Raw genomic sequence first — 26,629 nt, 5'->3', positions numbered from 1 at the left:
ATATGGTCAGGGTGCTTGTTACGGGAGAGAGATCTGGGTTCTATTTCTGATATCATTCCCTTTTTCCACCTAGAGGAGGTTTTGCTTTCCAGAGAGGACTTTTAAAAAAATGTATTTTATTGGTTTTCCCACAGTAAAACAGTAAACACAAACAAAACAAAACAAAAACATGTCAATTTGCCAGTTACATCCAGAGAGAACATCCCTATCTTCTGGGAGTAATTTTTTAAACCAGATTGGGTTGGATTTCCCTAGTGAGCTACCAATGTGATCATTGGAGCCAACTCCTAGGGGCTAAGTTCCCTTCGGCGCCATAAAGTATTTGAGGGGGCCGCCACCAAAAGTTGATGGGAATTGCCATTCAAATGTTGTGTGTGTGCCGTGTCTTGTGATTGATTGTGTGGGGCAGGGTTTACCTGGGCCCCACCAATGTTTTATTCAAGTTTTATTCAGCAAACTGTTCCAGCAGGGGGCCAGTCCACTGTCCCTCAGACCTTGTGGGGTGCCGGACTATTTTTTTTGGGGGGGGGGGAATGAACAAATTCCTATGCCCCACAAATAACCTAGAGATGCATTTTAAATAAAAGGGCACATTCTACTCATGTAAAAAATGCTGAATCCTGGACTGTCCGTGGGCTGGATTGAGAAGGCGATTGGGCTGGATCCGGCCCCCAGGCCTTAGTTTGCCAACCCATGACTATCCTTTCCCGCTTTGTTCACCAGGACTCCCATCTCTTTTCCTTGCAAATGGTTTATTCCCTTCACACAGATACTTGGGTGTGTGCTTCTGCAGGGAGTGGGAAAAAGGAAGAGGCTAACTAAATCCCACTTCCTGAAACAAGATAGAATCAAAATGCACCTGTCTTTCAATATTTACCCTTTTCCAAATTTCGGTACCCAGTTCTCCAACCGCATACAAAAAACCTGCATATTCTGTTCATAAAATATGAACATACAAAAGTGTGTGTTGTTAGGGGAAATGGTTTGCAGACATGTGCATATGTGGCAAATTTGTGTACAAAACTGTGTATATTAGGGGAAACTCACATGCTGGTGGATTTTCATGAGGAGTTCTTGTTGTTTTTAATTGCAAACTGATGTAGAAATGTAGTAAACCGAACCGGAGATTGGAAAAAAGAGAAACTAACAGAGCCATCCATCCAGAGGGTGCAAACTGGCCTCCATACTTCCATTCAGGTGAATTTCCTGAGTAGTGATATTTGGGGTCATAGCCGGCAAAGGTCTTGAGGACTTGGTATATGGCAGAAAGATGCTGGGGAAGCTGCGGGGATGACTGCTGGTGTCGCTGTGTTAGTTTTTGTGACTAATGACGTCTTTGTGCCTTTCAGTTTGCTACTGGAAGAAAGTAGGTCAGATCACAACCGCCATGTGGTTATGGAAGCAGCTGTGGTACTGGGACCAAAAGATGGATCTACTAATCTGGCTTGGGGTGGATGGCTGCAGGAACATACCCAGGGGTTGGCTAGGTTGACCCCCACCAAAGGCGCAGGCCAAGGGGGGCAAAATACATTTCTGGGTGGCTGTTCTTCTAATAGGTAAAAAGAAAAGGTAAAGGACCCCTGGACAGTTAAGTCCCGTCAGAGGCGACTATGGGGTTGCTTTCAGGCCGAGGGAGATGGCGTTTGTCCACAGTTTTACGGTTCATGTGGCTAGCATGACTAAACCGCTTATGGCACAACAGGACACAGTGACAGAAACCAGAGTGCATTCCAGCTGCAGTGGTACCTATTTATCTACTCTCGCTTTTTGAACTGCTAGGTTGTCAGGAGCTGGGACAGAGTAACGGGAGCTCACCCCATTGTGGGGATTTGAACCGCCAACCTTCCAAACAGCAAGCCCAAGAGGCTCAGTGGTTTAGACCACAACGCCACCCGCTCCCCTTGAGTTCTTTCAATATACCGTACATTGAAATAAAGGAGTCAGTATTCGGTAGGCAAGTTTTAGAAGCTGGAGAGGCTATTTGGCAGGTCTTCCAGAGGGATGGGAATGAGGACTTCTTTTCTTTCTTTGCATTATTTTTACCTCATGCTTTCTAGGGTGAGACTAGGTTCTCTCTCTCTCTCTCTATATATATATAAGGTCTAAAGAGAGCCAGTGTGGTGTGGTGGTTAAGAGCGATAGACTCGTAATCTGGGGAACCGGGTTCGTGTCTCCGCTCCTCCACATGCAGCTGCTGGGTGACCTTGGGCCAGTCACACTTCTCTGAAGTCTCTCAGCCCCACTCACCTCACAGAGTGTTTGTTGTGGGGGAGGAAGGGAAAGGAGAATGTTAGCTGCTTTGAGACTCCTTCGGGCAGTGATAAAGTGGGATATCAAATCCAAACTCTTCTTCTTCTTCTAAATGTTTAGCATGGAAAATAAGATTTTGTTTTATTTTTAAGAAAATGGTGAAGAAGCATTCCATTCTTATGGCCCTTTTCTACACAGAGACACATATTTCGCTTCTGTTTTCCAGTATTTGCTCTTGATCTGCAAGTGTATGTCAGATTCCAAAGACTGGAACACACTCACACACCCAGTGCAGGACACACAAACTGTACTATGGCGCAAATGTGCCTGTTTTATATGGATCCTCACAGCTGCCATCTATAGTTCACATCACTCACTGATGAGCATTCAACAGCGGAACAGTCTCCCTCAGGAGGTTGTGGACTCTCCTTCCTTGGAGGTTCTTAAGCAGAAGTTGGATGGCCACCTGTCCCTAGATGCCTTAGCTGAGATCCCTGCATTGCAGGGGGCTGGACTAGATGACCCTCGGGGTACCTCCCAATTCTACAATTCTGTGATGTCTGTTTTTCCTGGCAGGTCCTGTCCCTGGGAGCCGATGTCCTCCCTGAGTACAAGCTGCAGGCACCACGCATCCACCGATGGACCATCCTTCACTACAGCCCCTTCAAGGCCGTGTGGGACTGGCTGATCCTCCTGCTGGTCATCTACACGGCCGTTTTCACACCCTACTCTGCCGCCTTCCTGCTGAACGAAGAGCAGGAGGAGAATCGCTCGGACTGCGGCTACTCATGCGACCCACTCTACATCATTGACCTCATTGTAGACATCATGTTTATCGTTGACATCATCATCAACTTCCGCACCACTTATGTCAATATCAACGATGAGGTAGTAAGCCACCCAGCAAAGATCGCCATCCACTACTTCAAAGGCTGGTTTCTCATCGACATGGTGGCTGCCATCCCCTTCGACTTGCTCATCTTCCGCTCTGGATCAGATGAGGTAAGGCGGACAGCGGTTTTATTCGTCCGCACTATTTTGCCTTCACATTTTGGAGAAAAGTTGGGTGCACACACTGGAACTGTGAAGGAGTGTTGTTCTGAGAGAGATGTCCCTATACTTAGGGGGTGGGGACTGGGGTGGGACAAAGCTGGCTGTACACATATCCCCCGTGGATCTTTAGGGGGATCACAGAAATCTTGTGTGGAAAGGAGCTCTTGTTTATCAAGAGTTCTCTAGGCTTCAGCGTGAAGGGCACCTAACACACTTACAGTGGTACCTCAGGTTACATACGCTTCAGGTTACACACTCCGCTAACCCAGAAATAGTGCTTCAGGTTAAGAACCTTGCTTCAGGATGAGAACAGAAATCGTGCTCCAGTGGCGCCATTAGCTAAAGTGGCACCTCAGGTTAAGAACAGTTTCAGGTTAAGAATGGACCTCCGGAATGAATTAAGTACTTAACCGAGGTACCACTGTTCTTTACTTTTTAAAATAAATTTTATTAGATTTTGTAAAAAATATTATTTACAAAGATTATTATCAAATATCTTCTTTGTCCAGACTAAAACATTAATGTAGATAAAACATAGATCCTGAGGAAAAGAAAGAAAAAAGAAGGGGGGAGAGAGAAAGAGAAAGAGATAGAGATAGAAGAAGGATTTAAAGAGAGAAAGAAAGAAACTAAAGATTCTTTATCTGTCAGCTGTATATGAACATTATTCAACACATCCACTCCAATATAATACCCAGCAAGACTACTTTCTATAAACCAACATTATCTTCAACCTTCAAACCCAAATGCCATTATTTCGTTTTCTTTTTCACGCAAAAAGTCTATGAGAGGTTTCCAATCTTTAGTAAATGTTGACAATGACTCTTCTCTGATTAAACATGCCATTCTTGCCATCTCTGCTAAGCCTAATAATTTCAGTAACCATTCCTCCATGGTTGGTAACGATGAGTCTTTCTATCTTTGTGCATATAAAACTCTCACCACCGTAATCACATATTGTAAAGTCACGGATGACTCTGGGGTTGCAGTGCTCATCTCACTTTATTGGCCAAGGGAGCCGGCGTACAGCTTCCGGGTCATGTGGCCAGCATGACTAAGCCGCTTCTGGCAAACCAGAGCAGCGCACGGAAACGCCGTTTACCTTCCTGCCAGAGCGATACCTATTTATCTACTTGCACTTTGACATGCTTTCAAACTGCTAGGTTGGCAGGAGCAGGGACTGAACAACGGGAGCTCACCCCATCATGGGGATTCGAACCACCGACCTTCTGATCGGCAAGCCATTGGCTCGGTGGTTTAGCCACCCACGTCCCTAAGTACATACTGTACAGCAATCCAAATTCCCAGATCCATTGGCTGGAGGGGAATAGGATGTGGCAGGAGTGCCTCTCTTCCAGTGGAGAAGAGCTTCACAAGTGAGGAGACACGTGGAGGTTCCTGATATCCTCACTCAAATAATATTGGGCACCCACCACATATTGTGTCTTTATCAGCAAGAGCTTGCATTAGACCCTGGAACAAGGCACTCTGGGGATGGGGCAGAGGCAGGACCAAGCTGCCTTCATTCATCTGAGAGGCCCCAGGCTGGTCTCATCACCAGCAATTCCACCTTGGAGATGGTAGAGTTAATCCCTCATCCCCCAGTGGTTTCAAGGGGGAAAATTTTACAAAGCAGAGATCCATTGGGACAAAAAAAAGACAGGTCCCCATTTCCTGCCCTGGCCAGCATGGGAAAATAGGGCTTTGGAAGTGATGGGCAATGCACAAGTTCACTCGCCGCTGCCACCATGCTGAGGAATGCTCTGCTGCCAACTTGCTATATTTATATAAGGCCATCCAATGACATTTTTTTCTCTAAGGGTCTCAAAAACATAAAATGACATGATAAAATTAAAACGCAGGTCCAATAGCTGAATATCAACACCATAACTTGCAGCCTAAATGTTTGCAATAGAGGAGAGCAAAACCAGATGAGAAAAGTAATTACAAAATGGCAAAAACAGGTACAGTGGTACCTCGGGTTACAAACGCTTCAGGTTACAGACTCCGCTAACCCAGAAATAGTACCTCGGGTTAAGAACTTTGCTTCAGGATGAGAACAGAAATCGTGCTCCGGTGGCGCGGCGGCAGTGGGAGGCCCCATTAGCTAAAGTGGTGCTTCAGGTTAAGAACAGTTTCAGGTTAAGAACGGACGAATTAAGTACTTAACCCGAGGTACCACTGTATGTCTGTTTTTAAAGGTCTGAGAGAATGACAGAAATTTTCCCCTGGGGCCAGAATGGCCAGAGAGGCATTCCACAAGTGGGGGGGGGACCCCACCACCAAGAAAGAAGGCACTTATCCTGTTAGCCACCTGCTTCACTTCACTTTGGTGGGGGGAATCCGACATAGACCCTCTGAAAAGAATTTGGGGGCAAGGTTTGGGCAGCCGTATATGCAGGAGAATGCAAATTTTCAGGTATCCTGTTCCCAGAGTTCCATGCCAGTTATATCAGTAGAACAAAGTGGCTTCCAATCATCCACACTGCTCTGCTTACCTGGAGGAAGAGGGGCAGGGGCTAAAATGCTGGGAGGTCAGCATGGTGTGGGCACAGCAATAGGAGTACTGGATTGGCTCCACCCCTGCTTTGCTCTTCCCCATCTCTCTCCAGATAAACACAGCAGTGTGTCCAGCAGGAGGTCAGGAGTGCAGTCCTATGGTCTATGGATAGGAGTAGCAAAGCCTTTGGGGCCCTCTGGAACCTGTAAATGGTTTCAGGCAGAATGTGCCAAGTAAGACCAGAATTCCGTGATTATTTTTTTTTAATGTAAGTTTATCCATGGTTGTTGTGTGTGTGTTTCCCCTGTTGGAAAGAGCCATAAAACTCCCAAAAGTGTAGATTTGGGGCTCAAGAAGTGGTTGCAGGAGTATCATAATAAAGTCTGCACAAAGATGCATTAAGAAATGGAGGGGAAATAAATGAAGTGGGGCTTATAATACACTTCACTTTAGGAGAAATAAAACACCATAGTGACTGTAGAGTAATGGTTTCTGGGGTTTTTTCAAAAAAAAATTATTAATTTTCCACATTTATAACAAGTATAACATATTAAAAATATAAAACAGAACATCTTATAATACTAAAAGAAAAAGAAAAAAGAATATAAACAGTGATTACTTCCAAAATCCAAGTTAACTTTCATTGTAGTCTGACTTCCTCCATTCCCCCTAACTGAATTTCATTGTATCTCCTTTGTAACAGTTCTCCAAAATCCTCTTTCTAATACAATTAACTCCTTTAACTAACTACCTTCATCTCTTTTCTTTTTTAACTTAAATCCATATTACTATACAACGTTCTTGTTTCAGTCCTAGGCCTATCAGATACTTTCAAGTACCTTCTCATTATCTTATATTACAATATTTAGCTAAATAGTCTTTAAATTTCTTCCAATCTTCTTGGTACTCCTCTTCTTTCTGATTGTGGATTCTTCCAGTCAGGTCAGCCAGCTCCAAAAACTCCAACATCTTCATCTGCCATTCTTCTAAAGTAATGGTTTCTGTTTTGGTGTAGTCATGGTGCTTCTTGCATTACAGTTTTCAGATTACAGATAGGTAGCCGTGTTGGTCTGCCATAGTCAAAATAAAAAAAATTCCTTCCAGTAGCACCTTAAAGACCAACTAAGTTAGTTCTTGGTATGAGCTTCCGTGTGCATGCACACTTCTTCAGATACACTGAAACAGAAGTTGCCAGATCCTTCTATATAGTGAGAAGGTGGGGAGGGGTATTACTCAGAAGGGTGGTGGGAATGGGAGATTGGCAGATAGTTTTCAGATTCAACACCTTCCTGTTACTCTCACACTTTTTTAAAAATTGCAAATAGTATTCAAATGTCTTGTTACTCTCTCTCTCTCTTTCTTTCTCTCTCTCTTTCTTTCTTTCTTCATCCCCTCTCCAGACAACCACCTTGATAGGGTTGCTGAAGACAGCGCGACTCTTGCGCCTGGTGAGAGTTGCCCGCAAGCTGGACCGCTATTCTGAGTACGGGGCGGCTGTGCTCTTCCTGCTCATGTGCACTTTTGCCCTCATCGCCCACTGGCTGGCGTGCATCTGGTACGCGATTGGCAACGTGGAGCGGCCCTACATGGAGCATAAGATTGGGTGGCTGGACAACCTTGGCGACCAGATCGGCAAGCGCTACAACGACAGCGACCTCTCTTCTGGCCCCTCCATCAAGGACAAATACGTGACAGCCCTATACTTCACCTTCAGTAGCCTCACCAGCGTGGGTTTTGGCAATGTCTCCCCAAACACCAACTCTGAGAAGATCTTCTCCATCTGTGTCATGCTGATTGGGTGTAAGTGCTTCTGAGCCCTTCCCCTTGACCCAGGGGTGACGGAGGATTTTCCTGCCTGGGTCACATTCCTTTCTGAATATAAATTTTACCTGCTCCCAGTAGACTTTCCATCTGGGAAATCAAGAGTCACTGTAAGAAGTTAAGGACTTATCCCAGCCAGGCAAAAAAGATTTCTGAATTACCATAAGCATATATCTACACATGGGACACGGGTGGCGCTGTGGGTTAAACCACAGAGCCTAGGGCTTGCCGATCAGAAGGTCGGCGGTTCGAATCCCCATGACGGGGTGAGCTTCCGTTGCTCGGTCCCTGCTCCTGCCAACTTAGCAGTTCGAAAGCACATCAAAGTGCAAGTAGATAAATAGGTACCACTCCGGCGGGAAGGTAAACGGCGTTTCCGTGTGCTGCTCTGGTTCGCCAGAAGCGGCTTAGTCATGCTAGCCACATGACCCAGAAGCTGTACGCCGGCTCCCTCGGCCAATACAGCGAGATGAGCGCCGCAACCCCAGAGTCGGTCACAATTGGACCTAATGGTCAGGGGTCCCTTTACCTTTATATCTACACATAGCAATTGTTATGCAAATATGAGCCCTTTCCCCCCTCCCCTTTCCCTTTTGGTGATGAACAAGGGACCAAGAACTCTCTCCAAACATCTGTGATGAAGCTTTGGTGCAGAAGTAGCCAGTACTCTCCAGATGTTATTGGACTACAGGGTCCATCATCCCTGACCATTGGTTATTCTGGATGGGGCTTCGACAACTTCTGGAGGGGAACAGGTTTTCCAGCTTTGCCTTACGTTAATAGTAGACATTTTCGAATTGAGATGGTGGAAGTTGGTTACCCTTGGTTTAGGCTTCCAGATCAGGCAGCATGGCTCCCAAACAAACATGAACACTGAGTACTCCAATCTTTAAAAAAATGATCCACCATCTCTCTTAGTGTTCACAAGTGAGCTCCTGATGAATCTGTGAGTGCTCAGGACAGTGTCATCAGTAAAATATTGTAGGCAATACATGCCTATAATGCATGTTGAGGTGGGGCTCAAACACTTCACACTCGGGTACCACCATCCCAAAGAATGGTCCCTTCACCCCTTAATGCTTACCCATGTCCTCTTGTTTCAGCTCTCATGTACGCCAGCATTTTTGGCAATGTCTCTGCCATCATACAGCGCCTGTACTCGGGCACGGCTCGCTACCATACCCAGATGCTGAGGGTGAAGGAATTCATCCGCTTCCACCAAATCCCGAACCCGCTGCGCCAGCGGCTTGAGGAGTATTTCCAGCATGCTTGGTCCTACACCAATGGAATCGACATGAATGCGGTGAGTCAAAGATGATGTAGGTCGTGTAGCAAAGACCTGGCCTTGGAGATGAGAGATGGTTAGCTATGTAACTGGACAGCTCGATAGACAGCCTAAGATAGCTAGGTAGATAGGGTTCTGCAAATTTCAGAATACACCTGGATTTTACCCGGGTTCCTTCCTTCACAAGATTGGCCGGAACTCCTTGGCTGTCCAGTCTGCTTCCCAAAGATCTCATAAAGTACCGTATTTTTCGCTCCATAAGGCACACTTTTTTCTTCCTAAAAAGTAAGGGGAAATGTCTATGCATCTTATGGAGCAAATGCATGGTCCCTGGAGCCAAATTGCCCAGGGGCGAAAACAGATCATGTAATGGTGCAAAAACGTGGTTACAAAGCACGGGTCCACATGGATTCTCAGGATTTTTGCATTGGGCTACCCCAAACTCACCGTCAAATCACATGTCTGTGGCCACAGCATGAACCACAATAATCATACATCCACTGTTTCGTTTAGAATATTTTTTTTCTTGTTTTCCTCCTCTAAAAACTAGTTGCGTCTTATGGTCAGGTGCGTCTTATGGAGCAAAAAAATACGGCATATTCTCATAAAGTGTAATACTTGACAGCCAGGGCAGAAAATTCTCACAAGATTGACAGCAAAAAAATAAAGCAATATTTATTTATCAGTCAAAAACAGAAGACTGTGTGTGGTGGGGTGTCCTCTGTGATTTGGTGTTGAGAAGAGGATTTTTTTACATTTCCACACTGCTTTTTCACTTCAGAGAAAGCACCCCAAGGCAGCTAAGGGGCAAATGCTTGGTCTCAGAGATTGCCACTTGAAGGACTGTGTTGTAAATTGTACATTTATGCATGCAAATCAGATACGTTTGTTGACCCTTAAAAGATGAAGTAGTCTGGCAGCAGCATCCAAAGTACAATCCTACGTGTGTCTACTAAAAAGTAAGCCACGTTGTGTTGGCTTATTTGCTTTAAGCATTTTTATGCTGCTCTTCAATCAAAAAAGACCCCCCAGGGCAGCTTACAGACCAATGAACAAAAAAGAAAGAAAATGAAAGAAAGACAGCCCCTAACCTGAGGCCTACAATAAAAAGGCATAGGGCAAAATTTAAAAAGAGAAGAGGAAAGAAGAGGGAAAACGCAAACTCCATAACACTAGTTCTTAAAGTTCCAAAGTTGTTACAATGGCCAGCTGGGATGAAAACTGATCCAATGGTCTACTCGGTTAGAATTCTTTCCAGCTTTTGTAGGACTGGGCAGAAGATTTTAAATATTATATATTATACATTATTTAATACAAAGGTTTATAAAAAGTGCATACAGCAAGCACCACCTTAGAAAGCGTTCATCCTTCCCTTGTACAGGTATGCATCTTACAACATAAATCTTGTGTGCAAAATTGGCAGATCAGTTAATCAACCAAAACTTGTGTACTCAATCCGTTAAAAATCATTTCATCAAACTGCAGCTCTCCCATTTTTTAAAAAATAAAATAAAATAAAAGGAAAGGCTTATTAAACTGTTTTTCTATCGGATGTAAATTGGAAGTTTAGAAACAATGGAATCTGCACGTGTCCTAAAACCTTTAAAAGGTTGCGTTTGTACTCATTGTAGGGACAAGCCTATGATGTAGTTCACATGTGTGGATTGTGTTCACTTGTATGGATCAAGGCTGAATTCGGAGGCCGTTTGCCTACAAAACTGCCTTGATACCTGGTCGGCCTTTATTGCGCAAGCATCGTGTTTGGCAGCAGCGTAGTAATGTCTGAAATGGTGTGTGAAGTAAGATGCAAGATGGTTTCAGTATGTGTGGAACTCAGCCCAGATCATAGCTGTCAACCGTCCCTTATTTGGCGGGAAACTCCCATATCCCAGTGCTGTGTCCCGCTGCTGTCCCTTATTGATGATGTCCCTTAAATTTCCCGGGTTCCATGCCCACCTGGCTCAGAAGGGAAGCAGCGGCTCGGGGTCCTCCGCCATGAGAGAGAGCGCACACACGAGTTGCCGCGTCTCCGTCTCTCCCTTTTCCCCCTCAGGGGTGCGTCGTGAGGAGACGGGTGGCGGCAGGCGGGCAGGCAGCCCCTCTCTTGTGAGACTTCCGCCGTGCTGCCAGGGAAGCCGGAGGTGGTGGCAGCGGCTGAGGAGGCGGCCGGAGGGAGGAGGAAGAGGAGGGGATGGGGAGGGACGCAGAAGGGCAGTGCTTCAGCGGCCATGGCGGTGCCGCAACCGCCTCATGCTGGGCTTGCGGGCGGCATGGGTGAGAGTCTCTCTCTCTCGCTCCGTCTCTCTCTCTCTTGGGCGGGGAAGGGCCGATGGAACTCCTCGCGACAGGACGACGGCAGCCCCGACGTGCTGCTTAGCATACCCTCCAACCAGTGCAACATCTTAATGTAGTGATTTCCCCCTCTGCATCCCTTTCATAACTCTATTTTTATAAATCAGTCGATCCATAGTTCAAATATTTACTACAAGTTTTCTGTCAGTCCCACCAATGTATGTAACTCTTGACAATAGCTTTTCAAATAAATTATAAACTTTCCCCATTCTTTATTAAAGAGGTCCTCTTCCTGGTTTCTAATTCTGCCTGTAAGCTTTGCCATCTGGACGTCGTTCATCAGTTTTGCCTGCCACTCTTCTTTGGTCGGAGTTCTAGACCCTTAGGATCATGTAACCCAATCCCCTGCAAAACACAGTCAGTCGCAGCCAAAGCAGCATGGCTCCATCAGTGGTGGATTGATGTATAAGCTAAGCAAAATCCCTTATTTTGGCTGCTGATCCCTTATTTTCGAGGCTGCTGGTCCCTTATTTTCAAATCTGTAAGTTGACAGCTATGGCCCAGATCTATTCAGTCTATATGCTAACTACGCACACATTGATTGTGTGAATTGGCTTGAAACGTAACAAGATGGATATTGGCAACAAACAAAATAAATAGTGCTGGAAGCAAACCGGAGCTGAGGACTAAGTCGGCATCTTCATCCTCCCATTGTGGCTGCAAATCCTAGCCAGAGAAACGTAATTTGAGGGGACCTTAAAGTGATGTTAAGAGTCCCCCAGTCAAGCAGACATGCCTTGTTGAGCCAGTTCGCAAGGAATGACATTGTGGTGGAAACCTAAAGGCTATAATTCTAAGCTGGGTCTGTTTTTTCCTGGGTGTGAGGAAGAGGCTCCAAAGCCCTATTGATCTAGCTTTTCCTCCACATGGCTGGTTGCTAAGCAAAAACGGAATAGGATGGTGCCTAAATAAACTTCAATCCATTTTAATTAGTCTGTTGGGAAAGGGAGTGAAGGGGATCAATAGCAAAGCACAGAGTAGTGTTTGAAGAGGAAGGAGTCACTACACATCCCTTGAAGGAAGGCAAAGCAGTTCTCACTTGGTGGTGGTGGGGACTTTCCACATTACAACCTAAGGCAGCCTTCCCCAACTTGGTGCCCCCACTTCAAATGTTTAGGGCTACAAATCCCAGCAGCTCCAGATACCATGATCTTGCTAGTTGGGGTGGCTGTCTAGAATTGTGGTCCAAAACATCTGGAGGGAACAAGGAGTGCATTCATCAGCAATACAGTGGTACCTCGGGTTAAGTACTTAATTCGTTCTGGAGGTCCATTCTTAACCTGAAACTGTTCTTAACCTGAAGCACCACTTTAGCTAATGGGGCCTCCCGCTGCCACCGCACTGCCGGAGCACGATTTCTGTTCTCATCCTGAAGCAAAGTTCTTAACCCAAGGTACTATTTCTGGGTTAGCGGAGTCTGTAACCTGAAGCGTATGTAACCTGAAGCGTATGTAACCCGAGGTACCACTGTATGGAGCAAAGGAGATCCCCTGTAATAATGCCAACTGCATTAAAAAAAAATAATTTATTAGCAATTTCAACATAACAATTTATAAAACCATATAATCACATACATTATCTCCCCCCCTTTCCCCCCACCCTCCCTTCTATCCCTCCCTCCCCCCCACCAGGGAATTCCCTCAGCTCCTCTCTCTGATTTCTCAGCACATATTATTCTCTGCATGTTATAAAATTGTACATATCCTTACATTATCTATCTAACATGTTATCAACCAATAAATTTGTGTGTGTTTATTCAAAACCTGCCAAGGAATCCAGTTCGTTTTGTTGTCTTTTTAGGTAATTTGTAAAAAGCTCCCATTCTTCCTTAAAGTCACAGTTGTCCTTGTCCCGCAGTTTATATGTCAATTTAGACAGCTCTGCATAGCTCATCAATTTTTCTTGCCGCTGTTCTTTCGTTGGGATTTCCTCATTCTTCCATCCTTGTGCTAACAAGACTCTTGCCTCTGTTGTAGCATGCATAAATAAGTTCTTTGTTTTTCTTGGCAAGTCTTGTCCTACAATCCCTAACAAAAATGCTTCTGGGTTTTTTTACAAATGTCATTTTAAACATTTTTTTTTCAATTCATTATATATCATTTCCCTTTTTTTTAAACTTCTCTACATTCCCACCACATTCCCATAAAGCTGTGGGATAAACCTTGAGTTATGACTTCCAAATGTATGATTTAAGTGGGGGAAAGCAGCGATGTTTAAATTTGCCAGAATAACTCTGCACTTTATTTTGCAGCATTTTTTGAATGAACTAATCTGGATTGTTTTGTGTGTGTTTGTTGCAGTTGTTTTCAGGTGTGTGTGTGTGTGTGTGTGTGTACACACCTAGAAGGCACCGGGTTGGGAAGGACTGCTTTTAAGCAAACTCTTGGAAAACTGACTAAACCGAAAACCTTAATTCCAGTTTGCTACTCAATTATGCCCCTCCCCCTGTAATCCACGGATTGTCAAGATGAACCATATGCATCCATCTTTGTCAATATTGCTCAGAGATCTCTATCGGAATTAAATAAGTTGTAAAACTGTAGCTGCCGGGCCCTTTCCATATACTGCAGAAACTGATTTGCTGAAATAGCGAGTGATAGCACAGATTTGGAAGGTGCGTGGAATTTGTTTGCGACAATTAAAATTGAAACCACAAAAAGAATTTCATGCAGTGCATTCTTGGTCTGAGGGAACTCATTGCAACAAGACATAGCAATGAGCAAGAAATATAACTTGGCACAGAAGAAGACAAGACAAAAATAATTATTAACAGAAAACTAAGGCAGACAGCCCTTTCCCCTTTGTTTCTGTGATCCTTAATAAAAAATAAAAAATAAAAACCACTCCGGAATGGCTACCTATTGATATAGACTCCATTACTCAATTACATTTTCCTGCCCTTGGGTTCCAGGCTCAAGGAAGTTTTGAAGGCAGCCCTGTATCGGGAAGTTTTTAATGTCTGATGTTTTATTATGTTTTTATATTCTGATGGAAGCTGCCCAGAGTGTCTGAGGAAACCCAGCCGGATGGGCGGGTATAAATAATAACATTATTATTATTATTATTATTATTATTATTATTATTATTATTATTACTTTTAGTTTTCCAGCCTTTAGGCAAGACATGTGCCATTTCTAACATCCACAATGGATAGTTGAACCTTGGCAGTCAGTGCTAGTTAGAATCATACAGTGGTGCCTCGCAAGACGAAATTAATTCGTTCCGCGAGTTTTTTCGTCTTGTGGGGTTTTTTCGTCTTGCGAAGCACGGTTTCAATTTTTTCAAAAAAATCTTCAAAAACCCCAAAAAGCCTACCACACCGCGTGCTATGAGTTGCTCCCCGAAGTCAAGTCGCAACTGCACCTCTTCAAGCAATGCACCCTGTATTACTGTAACGGTTTTAAGAAAAAGGAAACAAACTTGCAAGACGTTTCTGTCTTGCGAAGCAAGCCCATAGGGAAATTTGTCTCGCGAAGCAACTCAAAAAACGAAAAACTCTTTCGTCTTGTGAGTTTTTCATCTTGAGAGGCATTCGTCTAGCGAGGTACCACTGTATATCTGTAGAGCTGGAAAAGACCATGCAATGCAGGTATCCTTTGCCCGATGTAGGGCTCAAACCGACAACCCTGATATTAAGAGTCTGATGCTCTACCTGCTGAACAAGTCCTATAATCCCCAATGGACAGAAAGATATGCAACAGACAGGGGAAATATGCATGCCCATATATAATACACAACAACCAATAAAAAACAGCCCACTTTTAAAAGCCCATAAAAATTGATGTTCCCGTATAATATGTACCTATCCTTTCAAGCAAGATCTGTACAAATACTCCAGGGCAGCTGTTATGAGAATTATAAGGTCTAAGATATAAAATAAATGTTAATAAATGTACCAGGCAAACACATACATAAATATATAAACCACATGTCTGAAACAGTACAGGAACAGTCCTAAAGCCATTTTGACTCTTTCAGGGACCTCAGATATTCCTCTGCAGCTTGGATGGAAATGGGAAAAGCCTCTCCATTGTCTCTGTGCTCACAAATCCTGCCTTAAGGGCACATTTGGGTATGAATAGGGTGAGCCTGTGACCTGGACTCAGGAATTAAATATTTATCATCACAATAGAATGGCCAGGCTGACCAGGTAAACCCATTAACAGGTTTGCTGCCAGACAGGATTCTGCTGTAGACTGCCCCTTCTATGATGTATGTATGATGTATTGGGAGTGCTCTTGAGCTACAGGGTGGCAATTTCAAGTCTATATAAGGGCTTGGGCACTGTTGTTTTGGGTTCCTCCTCTCTCTTGCAAGGGGGGATGAGCACCCTGTTGCAACAGTTTAATAAAGACCATGCTTACTAGCTGTTTTGCTTCTCAATATTCTCTGGTTGGCCTCTGTTAACCGATAATCTACATAAGGACTCTATATGGGCTCTTCACTACCCCATAAGGGAAAAGGAGCAGTTTTTTCTTATAACAGCAGCTAAGTCAAATTCCTTCATAATGGCTATCAGGTAACCCACCTTTGCTTCATTTATTTCTTCTCTGAAGAAACATTTTGATCAAAAGCTGGAAATCTAGGGGTGTAGGAAGAGAATATAAAAAGACAGATGATTGGCAAGCAAACAACATTCGGCCTGTGCCTCAGCAGAACAGTTTGGGAACGTCTCTGTGAGCTCATGAAAAGCCTTTGCCTTAGTTCATTAAAGGTAAAGGGACCCCTGACCATTAGGTCCAGTCATGGCCGACTCCGGGGTTGTGGCGCACATCTCGCTCTATAGGCCGAGGGAGCCGGCGTACAGCTTCCGGGTCATGTGGCCAGCATGACTAAGCCGCTTCTGGCGAACCAGAGCAGCGCACGGAAACGCCGTTTACCTTCCCGCCGGAGCGGTACCTATTTATCTACTTGTACTTTGACGTGCTTTCGAACAGCTAGGTTGGCAGGAGCAGGGACCGAGCAACGAGAGCTCATCCCGTTGTGTGGATTTGAACTGCTGACCTTCTGATCAGCAAGTCCTAGGCTCTGTGGTTTAACCCACAGCGCCACTCGCATACCTTCTGCCTTAGTTCATTACAGATCAGCATTTCAAAAACAGGCTTCCACCTTCATTTTATCCGTTTATATACTGCAAGTTGAATCAATTCCTGCACAGGGCATGGTTGTGGGATAAGATGGAGCAGTGAGAAGAGAGAGAAAGCATCCCCTTTCATAGATCCCACCCACTCACATAGGCCTGCTTTCATTCCCACTCAGGTGCTGAAAGGCTTCCCCGACTGCCTGCAAGCTGATATCTGCCTCCACCTCAACCGCACCCTGCTCCAAAACTGCAAGGCCTTCCGAGGAGCTAGCAAAGGCTGCCTGCGGGCCTTGGCCATGAAGTTCAAGACAACCCATGCGCCACCTGGGGATACACTGGTACATTATGGAGATGTCCTCACCACTCTCTATTTCATCTCGCGAGGCTCTATCGAGATCCTCAAGGAGGACATTGTGGTGGCCATCTTAGGTAAAAGAATTCTCTCTGGGAAGGGTGGGCTGGAAGGCCTGTTCATTTGTAGGAAGCAGCAGTTGCCCTCGGGCAGCCGTGGCAAATTGTGTACAATCATAGAACGGCAGAATTGTTTTGTAAATAGTCTTTATTGCATAGAATCATAGAACTGTAGAATTCTTTTGTAAATAGTCTTTATTATGCATCAATTTACATAAAACTTAAACAATACACTTCAATATACCATACATACAATACATACACTACCTGCATACATACCCAACGTAGACACACCATAAAAATTAGACTTTTTCCCATTGTGCTGTATTACAGTTTGTTAATCTGTACACATTTCATTTTTGTTATTCTACTCCCCCCCTTTTTTATGCAGACAAAATTTGCTATACATTTTCTTTGTTTTCAAGGTTCTATATCTGTCAGGAGATTTACATTCTCCGTGTGATTTTTAAGATATTCTTAAGAAAAAATTACTTAAAAACTTAGAACTGTAGAATCGGAAGGGGTCATGAGGGCGATCTAATCCAATGCAGGCTCTCTGAGTGTTTCCCAGCAGGGACTTAATATTGGACATTGAAACCAGAAGAGGCAGCTGGTATATTCCCCATTCCCACCCAGAGGAAAGAATAGCTCTGCTGTGGAGGTTCTCTTCCCCCAGTAAAATCCAGAGGTGCAGCTAGGGCTGCACCTCAGAGCCAAAATCTATGGGCCCCACAGCCCATTTTTGTAACACTTCCATCATCGCTAACACACTTGCAAGTTGAGTGCATTGTTGGTCTCTCTCCCAGAACAGCAGGAAAGTTGTTGCGTTCTAACAGGATTTCCTACGTTGTGCAGGGAAGAACGACATATTTGGGGAACCTATCAGCCTCTATGCCAGGCCTGGGAAATCCAATGCAGATGTCCGAGCCCTCACCTACTGCGACTTGCATAAAATCCAGCGCGAGGACCTCCTGGAAGTCTTGGATATGTATCCAGCCTTCTCAGATAACTTCTGGAGCAATCTGGAGATAACTTTCAACCTGAGAGATGTGAGTATCTGGTGGGGCTGGTGGTAGAAGATGGAGGGTTGGCGAGGAAGAGAGAGAGGGAGGTCTGGGGAAGGAAAAGGAAAGCTAACTGAGGCTAGGACACAGCTAAAAGTCTCTGCACGGCAAATGGCTTAGGAGAAGCAGAATATTTAGGTAGGAAGAATGAAGTGAGTGGTATGAAGCAAGATGTAGGGAAACCATGATCCTCCAAGTGTCCCTATTTTCCAGGGACAGTCCTGGATTTACAGAAGCCATCCCAGTTTCTGACTGATCCCGGCATGTCCCGCTTTTCCTTAGGATGTCCCTATGTTTTATCTGAGAAATGTTGGAGGGTATGGAGTTATGGGACCTAAGAAGATAAGTAATTATGCAACCTTTAGAAGACACCTGAAAGGGACGCGGATGGCGCTGTGGGTTAAACCACAGAGCCTAGGACTTGCTGATCAGAAGGTTGGCGGTTCAAATCCCCACGATGGGGTGAGCTCCCGTTGCTCGGTCCCTCTCCTGCCAACCTAGCAGTTCGAAAGCACGTCAAAGTGCAAGGTACCGCTCCGGCGGGAAGGTAAACGGCGTTTCCGTGCGCTGCTCTGGTTTGCCAGAAGCGGCTTAGTCATGCTGGCCACATGACCCAGAAGCTGTACGCCGGTTCCCTCGGCCAATAAAGCGAGATGAGCGCCACAACCACAGAGTTGGTCACGACTGGACCCAATGGTCAGGGGTCACTTTGCCTTTTAGAAGACACCTGGAGGCAGCCTTGTATAGTTTTACTATGATTTATATATGTTGGAAGCCACCCAGAGTGGCTAGGGCAACTTCATCAGATGGGCGGGGTATGATGATGATGGAATAGGACATCCCTATTTTCATCGGAGAAATGCTGGAGGGTTTGTGACTATTACTTTTCTCTCTCAGGCAGACAGTGTTCCTCGGTCCCCCCTCAGTGAGGAATATGCATGCAACTATCGTCGAGCCCGGCGCCGTAAGCATTCCCTCTGCAAAGCGAACAAAATAGGTGAGCCAATCTCTCAGGAAACATTACAGGATTGCTCCGTTCAGAGTGGAGCAAGGGAGCGAGGAAGATAGAAGGCCCATTGCTGCCACCTCTTGACCGTTCCTATTACTAAAACTTAAGAGATGTTGCCCTGAGCCAGTTCAAAGGTTCGTCTAGTGCCGTCGCCTCTGATAGTGGCAGGACGGTTGCTCTGGGAAAGTTAACAGTGCAGGTCAAGACGGAGTTGGGTTCTACCTCTGCTGTTCCTTCCAATAATAATAATAATAATAATAATAATAATAATAATAATAATAATAAATTTTATTTATATCCCGCCCTCCCCAGCCAAAGCCGGGCTCAGGGCGGCTAACAACAATAAAACAGTACAAAAGTACAGCACAAACAACACTCTAAAATCATTCATTATAAACTTAATTAATTCAAGCCACTGGCAACCATTGGGCCAGAGCTCCGCGAAGATTGCCAAGGGAGGGGGTCAGACTGCCCTGGCCAAAGGCCTGGTGGAACAGCTCTGTCTTGCAGGCCCTGCGGAAAGATGTCAAGTCCCGCAGGGCCCTGGTCTCTTGTGACAGAGTGTTGCACCAGATCGGAGCCACGGCTGAAAAAGCCCTGGCTCTAGTTGAGGCCAGCCTAACTTCTCTGTGGCCTGGGACCTCCAAGATGTTTTTGTTTGAAGACCGTAAATTCCTCTGTGGGACATACCAGGAGAGGCGGTCCTGTAGGTACGAGGGTCCTAGGCCGTATAGGGCTTTAAAGGTTAAAACCAGCACCTTAAACCTGATCCTGTACTCCACTGGGAGCCAGTGCAGCTGGTATAGCACCGGGTGAATGTGATCTCGCAGCGAAGACCCCGTAAGGAGTCTCGCTGCAGCATTCTGCACCCGCTGGAGTTTCTGGGTCAGTCTCTAGAGATCAAAAGTATGTGCCTCTTAACATGGAGAGCCACGCAGCTTTCTTGGCTGCTGATAAACCCATATGAGCTTATCTGACTCACTTTAAAGGTTTCTTATATCTGTGCCCATCACAGCAATTCTCTCCACAGGCCTTGTGAGGTTGGTTTTTGTTTTTTTTTAAAATGTGATGGTTAGAGGAGGAGAAAGTCAGGGAGGGGGAGAAATATACCTTTAGGAGCCAGGCAAAAATGTTCCTTTTTAACCAGACCTTTTGTTGATCTGATTGACATCCTATGCCCTTTTAGAATGTGGCTCTTTCTTGGAGGGGAGGGGTATTACTGGACTGTTGTTTTTATTTTGATTATATATATTGTGGTTTTTATGTTGATCTTTTCTGTGTACCGCCCTGAGACTTCTGGGTCTAGGGCAGTATATAAATTCATTAAATAATCATCATAACTCAGTTCAGCACACAGGTAAAGCCAAACCTATCAAATCTGCACCTGCTGAAACAACGTGCAAAGAGAAACACAGCTACCTTTCAAAATTCACATTTACCCTTGTGACCCTGTTGTTCAACCAAACAGTATTTACCAAAAAAATGCATACATTAGGTTGAAGTGTGCATGGAAATGAAGATATTGGCGAAAATAACATACAGTGGTACCTCGGGTTACATACGCTTCAGGTTATAGACTCTGCTAACCCAGAAATGGTACCTCAGGTTAAGAACTTTGCTTCCGGATGAGAACAGAAATCGTGCTCCAGCAGCGCGTCAGCAGCAGGAGACTCCATTAGCTAAAGTGGTGCTTCAGGTTAAGAACAGTTTCAGGTTAAGTACGGACCTCTGGAATGAATTAAGTGCTTAACCTGAGGTACCACTGTACACAGATGCATTATATTAGGGGAAATCGCTTACAGAAATGTGCACTTTAGCCAAAGCTGTCCCGTTAGGAGAAATTAGCACTAAAGCGCTAATGGATTTTCATGAGGTGTTCTTCATTTTTAATTTTTATTTTTATTTATTTTTTGCTGTAAAAAGTGGAGAACTGTATTTAATATAGGGGAAGTGAGGAAGTGGACTTGACGTGAGCATTTTGTTGCTGTATAGATTCTGCAAGCAGCTAGGTCACAGCCATTGGCTCCCCATATTAAGCTTACCCGCATTCTTTGCTGCCTCTGCAGACTCGGATAACTTGGACGCAGGCATCTCAGATCCTGAGCAGTACCACGCGTACTCGGAGCTCACACAGTTGCAGCGTCCGCACAGCAAGGACCATTGGGATGATATGTGTAGCACTACGACACCCTGCTCCCAGACCAGTGAAGAGGAGGCCAAGATGCCTAGCCCCACGAAGAACGAATCTTTCACAAACGGTGAAAAGGCCAAATACGCCCCGGCTGTGGTAAACCTGGTCCCTGATGCCATTGACGTGGACAAACTGGTGACTGATGACAGCCTGTCCTATGCAGGTACGGGTAACTGGGGGCTCCGGTTGGGTAAATTATAGTAAGATAATCTGCTTGGCCTGAATTACATGATTATCTGATAGTCTGCCTCAAAAGTCCTGCCCTGTTTGTTTGCCTGCTGCGGGAATGGATATGGGATCGTGCCAGCAGGGCACAATGCCACAGAGGATTACTGTTGTACCGCTGAGTGTTAATTAGACATTCCTGCTGCTTTCCATCTGTGAGAGGCTGATGAAATATAATTTTAGGCTCAAAAACATTAAGCTTAAGAGAAGGGTTAAGGAGCTTACAGATTCACTGATAGGCCAGAAATCCTGGAAATTGTAATTTAAGGTGCCCTCTGACGATGTGGCCCGATGGTCATTGCCCTACAGCAGTGGTTCTCAAAGGGAGAGGGCGGCTAATGCGGCCGGAAGATTCAAGGGCAATCAAAGAAACATTTAAACATTTCAGTGTAGTAAAGGTAAAGGACCCCTGGACGGTTAAGTCCAGTCAGAGGCAACTATGGGGTGAGGTGCTCATCTCACTTCAGCTGGCATTTGTCCGCAGACAGCTTTCCGGGTCATGTGGCCAGCATGACTCAACCGCTTCTGGCGCAACAGGACACTGTGATGGAAACCAGCACATACAGAAATGTCATTTACCTTCCCACTGCAGGGGTACCTATTTATCTACTCGCACTGGTGTGCTTTTGAACTGTTAGGTTGGCAGGAGATGGGACAGTGCAACAGGAGCTCACCCTGTCACACAGATTCGAACCACCGACCTTCTGATCAGCAAGCCCAAGAGGCTCAGAGGTTTAGACCACAGCGCCACCTGCTCCCTAGTGAAGTTAGGATGTATAACCATAGACAGTATCCATGGCTCTTTTCATTGGCTATTCTACAGTTCTCCATGACATATTGTTGTGAGCAGGGATTTTCAACTCGTGACAAATATGAAAGATCAGAAAACAGAAAGGCTTCTTTGAGTTGATGAGGCGATGAGAGTTTGTTTGTTTCAAATTAGACCTAATATAAATGAGATTACCAGGCAAAAGCAAGCTCACACCTCCCTTTGGGTTTGTATACGTACCTAAGTTACATACCGTATTTTTTGCCCCATAGGACGCACCACCCCATAAGACGCACCTAGTTTTTTTGGGGGGGAAATAAAGGGAAAAAAAATATCCCCCCCCAGGCGCGGGGCTGGCGCGGGGGAAGCCTGAGCTTCCCCCGACCCCAGCCCCCAGAACAGGCTGCTGCCTGCAAGCCTTGCGAGCCCGGCGGGACCTCCCGCCCGGCGCACAAGGCTTGCGGACACCTTCCCGAAGCACGGGGCGTCCTCCGGAGGGCACCCCGTGCTTTGGGATGCAGGCTGCCGCCCCAAGCCTTGTGCGCCCAGCGGGACCTCCCGTCGGGCACGGGAGGCTTGCAGACACCTTCCCGAAGCACGGAGCGTCCTCCGGAGGGCGCCCCGTGCTGCAGCCTGCTGCCCGCAAGCCTTGCGAGCCCGCGGGAACTCCCCCGGGCCCGCAAGGCTTGCGGATAGCTTCCTGAAGCCTGGAGAGCGAGAGGGGTCGATGCACACCAATGCCTCTTGCTCTCCAGGCTTCAGCGAAAGCCTGCATTCACCCCATAGGACACACACACATTTCCCCTTCATTTTTGGAGAGGAAAAAGTGCGTCCTATAGGGCGAAAAATACGGTATGTAAGAGGCTCGTTTATCATTATATTTTGGGAATGATTCATGTTCTTATGTAGCTGCCTTTGGATGTCCCGTGGTTATATTATAAAGTAGTTGTGTTCTGTGTTCTAAATCAAGCACTGCTAGGAGTTGTTCCATTTTTGTTTTCCGATATATTTCTTATCAATTTTTTAAAAAAGTGGTGTGGTGTGAGCAAATTTTTATTCTGGAAGCGTAGCCCAGAGAAGAAAGTTTGAGAAAGGCTGCCCTACAAGGTCCTGTGCTTCAACATTCCTCCAACCTGCAAAGGAAGAGTTTTGCAGCTCAACCACCAATGGAAAGTGTGGACATGTGGAGGTTGAGTTCTTGAAGAGCACAGAAGGAGAGACAGCCTTGTGTGGCTGATGTAATCGGAGCCTATGCATGTGGACTTCGCATTTAAGTCCCTCTGAGTTTAATGGGATTTATGACCCCGTGACCAGGTGAACTCCCGTTGCTCGGTCCGTGCTCCTGCCAACCTAGCAGTTCAAAAGCACGAAGTGCAAGTAAATAAATAGGTACCACTCCAGTGGGAAGGTAAATGGCGTTTCCGTGTGCTGCTCTGGTTCACCAGAAGCGGCTTAGTCATGCTGGCCACATGACCCAGAAAAACTGTCTGTGGACAAATGGCAGCTCCCTCGGCCTGTAAAGCGAGATGAGCGCCACAACCCCAGAGTCATCCACGACTGGACCTAACAATCAGGGGTACCTTTACCTAAATACACATAAGTCTTAAACTACTCTCTGAAAAGGGAATTAATTCAATTACACGATTCCTCTTTTGGAGGCAGTGGGGCAGGTAAGTAATTTTAGACATTGGGCTTAATGGTCTCAGGGAGGAGTCAGCAAACTTTTTCAGCAGGGAGCCAGTCCACTGTCCCTCAGACCTTGTGGGGGACCGGACTATATTTTAAGGGGGGGGGGGGAAATGAACCAATTCCTATGCCCCACAAATAATCCAGAGATACATTTTAAATAAAAGCACACATTCTACTCATGTAAAAACACGCTGATTCCCGGACCACCCGCAGGCCTGATTTAGAAGGCGATTGGGCTGGATCCGGCCCCGAGGCCTTAGTTTCCCTACCCATGTTCTCAGGGAATCACCCCTTTTAGATGGCCATGTATATTGCCTCAGCTGGAAAGCGCACAATTCACATTTCTCTTCTTCCTCACTCACTGCTCTTTCATGCTTTCTAACTGTTTCTGTTGCTCCCTCAAACCTGACTTTTTAAAAAAGAAATATGTGCAATTCTGCATTTTACTTGCTTCAATCATAGCACCACCTCAGATGCTGGTGTGAGGCCTGCTTACCACTGTTTCCATCATCAGCTGCAGTCATTCCCACTTTGACCCAGACTGTTGCCCTCACTATATAATTTCTCATTGCCATGTTCATACCAATAGGACACTGTCTTGATTTTACAACAACATTTTATAATGTGCAATGCATGGTCTTACTCTTTTGTCTGTTTTACGGTATCTTTGTATCTTAACTTGTAAGTTGCTTTAAAAAAATATTAAACAAATAAATTTAATAAACAGTAATAACAATTATTATCAGGTGTTATAATGGTAGTTGGCTGAAAACCCCAGCTGACTAAGACAGGCGCTTATTTCATCCATCTCCTTTTCTGTCCCTCAGCAACGCCACTGGATGTCTCCAACCTGTTCACATTCTGGGAAGACAAGAGGCCCAATTCCCTTACGGAGCCTCTCCAGCACATGTCATTGGTTCACAGCCCTTTGGACATGCCTCCCAACTCTGATGACAGACCGCGGCAGATTGAATCCAAGCTGGAGTGCCTGCAGGCACAGCTTGGCAGGTAAACGCCATTGCTTGGAGGTTCCAGTAGGGCATGAATTCTATGAAGAACCCCAAGTTGCAGGAACTTAAATAAAACTGCAAGGTAGATGGTGTGTTCCAACCTCCTACCTAAAGCCAATTACAGTCATACCTCGGGTTTAAGATGCTTCAGGCTGCGCATTTTCGGGTTACGGATGTACCGAAACCCGGAAGTACCGGAACAGGTTACTTCCGGGTTTAGGCGCTCGCGCAGACGCAGCACTCCAGGTTGCGAACGTGTCTCCCACACGGATCATGTTCGCAACCTGAGTGTCCACTGTACCACAGTGTTCATGAGACCAGGGCCCTGCAGGATCTGATTTCTTTCTGCAGGGCCTGTAAGACAGAGTTGTTCCGCCTGGCCTTTGGCTTGGAGCCAATTTGATTCCCTCCCCCTCTTTCTTTTTTCTTTTCCTTTCTCCTCTTGCGACGAGACTGCATTTTAACATTTGATGTTTCAATATTTTAATGTTGTATTTTAATTTTGTTTTTAAGTTGTATTTATTCAACTTATTTTTATTATTGCTTGTTAGCCGCCCTGAGCCTGGTCTTGGCTGGGGAGGGCAGGGTATAAATAAAAATTATTATTATTATTATTATATTATTATTATTATTATTATTATTACCTGTTCCTAAAGCATCCGTGATACAGTCACCTGTACTCAGACATCTACACTGATTGCCAATCTGCTACCGGGCCACTTTCGAAGTGCTAGTACATAAAGCCCTTGACAACTTGGGTCCAGGTGCAACAGAATACTCATTCTACATTTTTAAGAACTTGATCATTTAGTGTGGCTGTGCCTCCTACACTTTGAAACTCCCTGCTTATTGAGATCAAGCAGGCACTTGCATTGCACTTTGTTCAGCACCTTGTAAAATATTTTAGTCTTTTAACTTTTGTATGTTTTAAAGTAGGGTTGTGGATTTTTCTAGATTTTACCGTTTTATCTTTTGCAGACCGCTTTGAGTTTTGTTTTTATTTTATTTTTTACAATCAAGCAGTACAGTGGTACCTCTACTTACATTCACCTCTGGATATGTATCCTTCGGGATATGTTCGTGGCAAACCCAGAAGTATTTTTCCAGGTTTTGCCGTGCGCCATGCGCAGAAGCCGCACCTCCGGATACACACATCTTGGGATCCAACCAGAGCTCCGGAATGCATCCTGTGCACAACCGGAGGTGCCACTGTATATAAATTATATCAAATGAATAAAATGTACTTTTTCTTGCAAACTTCAAAGGCAGGGACGTTTCCTTAGATATCTTACTCTGTTTCTGAGTCACTTATTCTGAATCGCAGTCATGGCTTCCCCCAGAAGATCCTGGGAAGTATAGTTTGTTAGCTATATATAGCACATGAGTTTGTGAACTGCAGCTGCGAGGGTTTTCGAATCAGGGAAGTACACTTTGCTGCTTCAGAATAATAATAATAATATAATAATAATAATTTATTATTTATACCCCGCCCATCTGCCTGAGTTTCCCCAGCCACTCTGGGCGGCTTCCAACCAAGTGTTAAAAACTATACAGCATTAAACATTAAAAACTTCCCTAAACAGGGCTGCCTTCAGATGTCTTTTAAAAAGAAGATAGCTGAATATTTCCTTCACATCTGGGCGCCACTACCGAGAAGGCCCTCTGTCTGGTTCCCTGTAACCTCACTTCTCGCAATGAGGGAACCGCCAGAAGGCCCTCGGTGCTGGATCCCAGAAAGGCTACAAGTTTCTGGCACCCATGTTATATGCTACTCATCCAAGCTGACCCTACTTATATGAACAGTATGTGGCCCAAGTTACTGGGCGAACCAGCTTCTGGTAATCTGAAATAAAACCCTTTTTTAAAAAAATAGCCCTTGGTGTCGCACAGATTCACCCTGCTGGTTATGTCAGGGAC

General features: G+C 45.3%; 1 protein-coding gene across 5 annotated transcripts in view; it reads left to right on the top strand.

The window, feature by feature from the left end:
* The window catches only part of KCNH6 (potassium voltage-gated channel subfamily H member 6), a 125,430-nt gene that overhangs the window by 95,062 nt on the left and 3,739 nt on the right, over positions 1–26,629 (top strand). For all 5 annotated transcript variants that reach the window (XM_083469467.1, XM_083469471.1, XM_083469468.1 and 2 more), the window contains 8 exons: positions 2,827–3,252; positions 7,204–7,603; positions 8,728–8,927; positions 16,521–16,773; positions 17,611–17,804; positions 18,717–18,816; positions 20,895–21,182; positions 24,530–24,710. In XM_083469467.1, the coding sequence (XP_083325593.1) occupies positions 2,827–3,252; positions 7,204–7,603; positions 8,728–8,927; positions 16,521–16,773; positions 17,611–17,804; positions 18,717–18,816; positions 20,895–21,182; positions 24,530–24,710 (2,042 nt within the window). The remainder of the gene's footprint in view (positions 1–2,826; positions 3,253–7,203; positions 7,604–8,727; positions 8,928–16,520; positions 16,774–17,610; positions 17,805–18,716; positions 18,817–20,894; positions 21,183–24,529; positions 24,711–26,629) is intronic.

This window comes from Podarcis liolepis, assembly GCF_965112155.1.
Source record: "Podarcis liolepis genome assembly, chromosome: 13".
NCBI classification, from domain to species: domain Eukaryota; kingdom Metazoa; phylum Chordata; class Lepidosauria; order Squamata; family Lacertidae; genus Podarcis; species Podarcis liolepis.
Note: the sequence above shows the minus strand (reverse complement) of the source record. Positions and strands in the feature narration are given on the sequence as shown.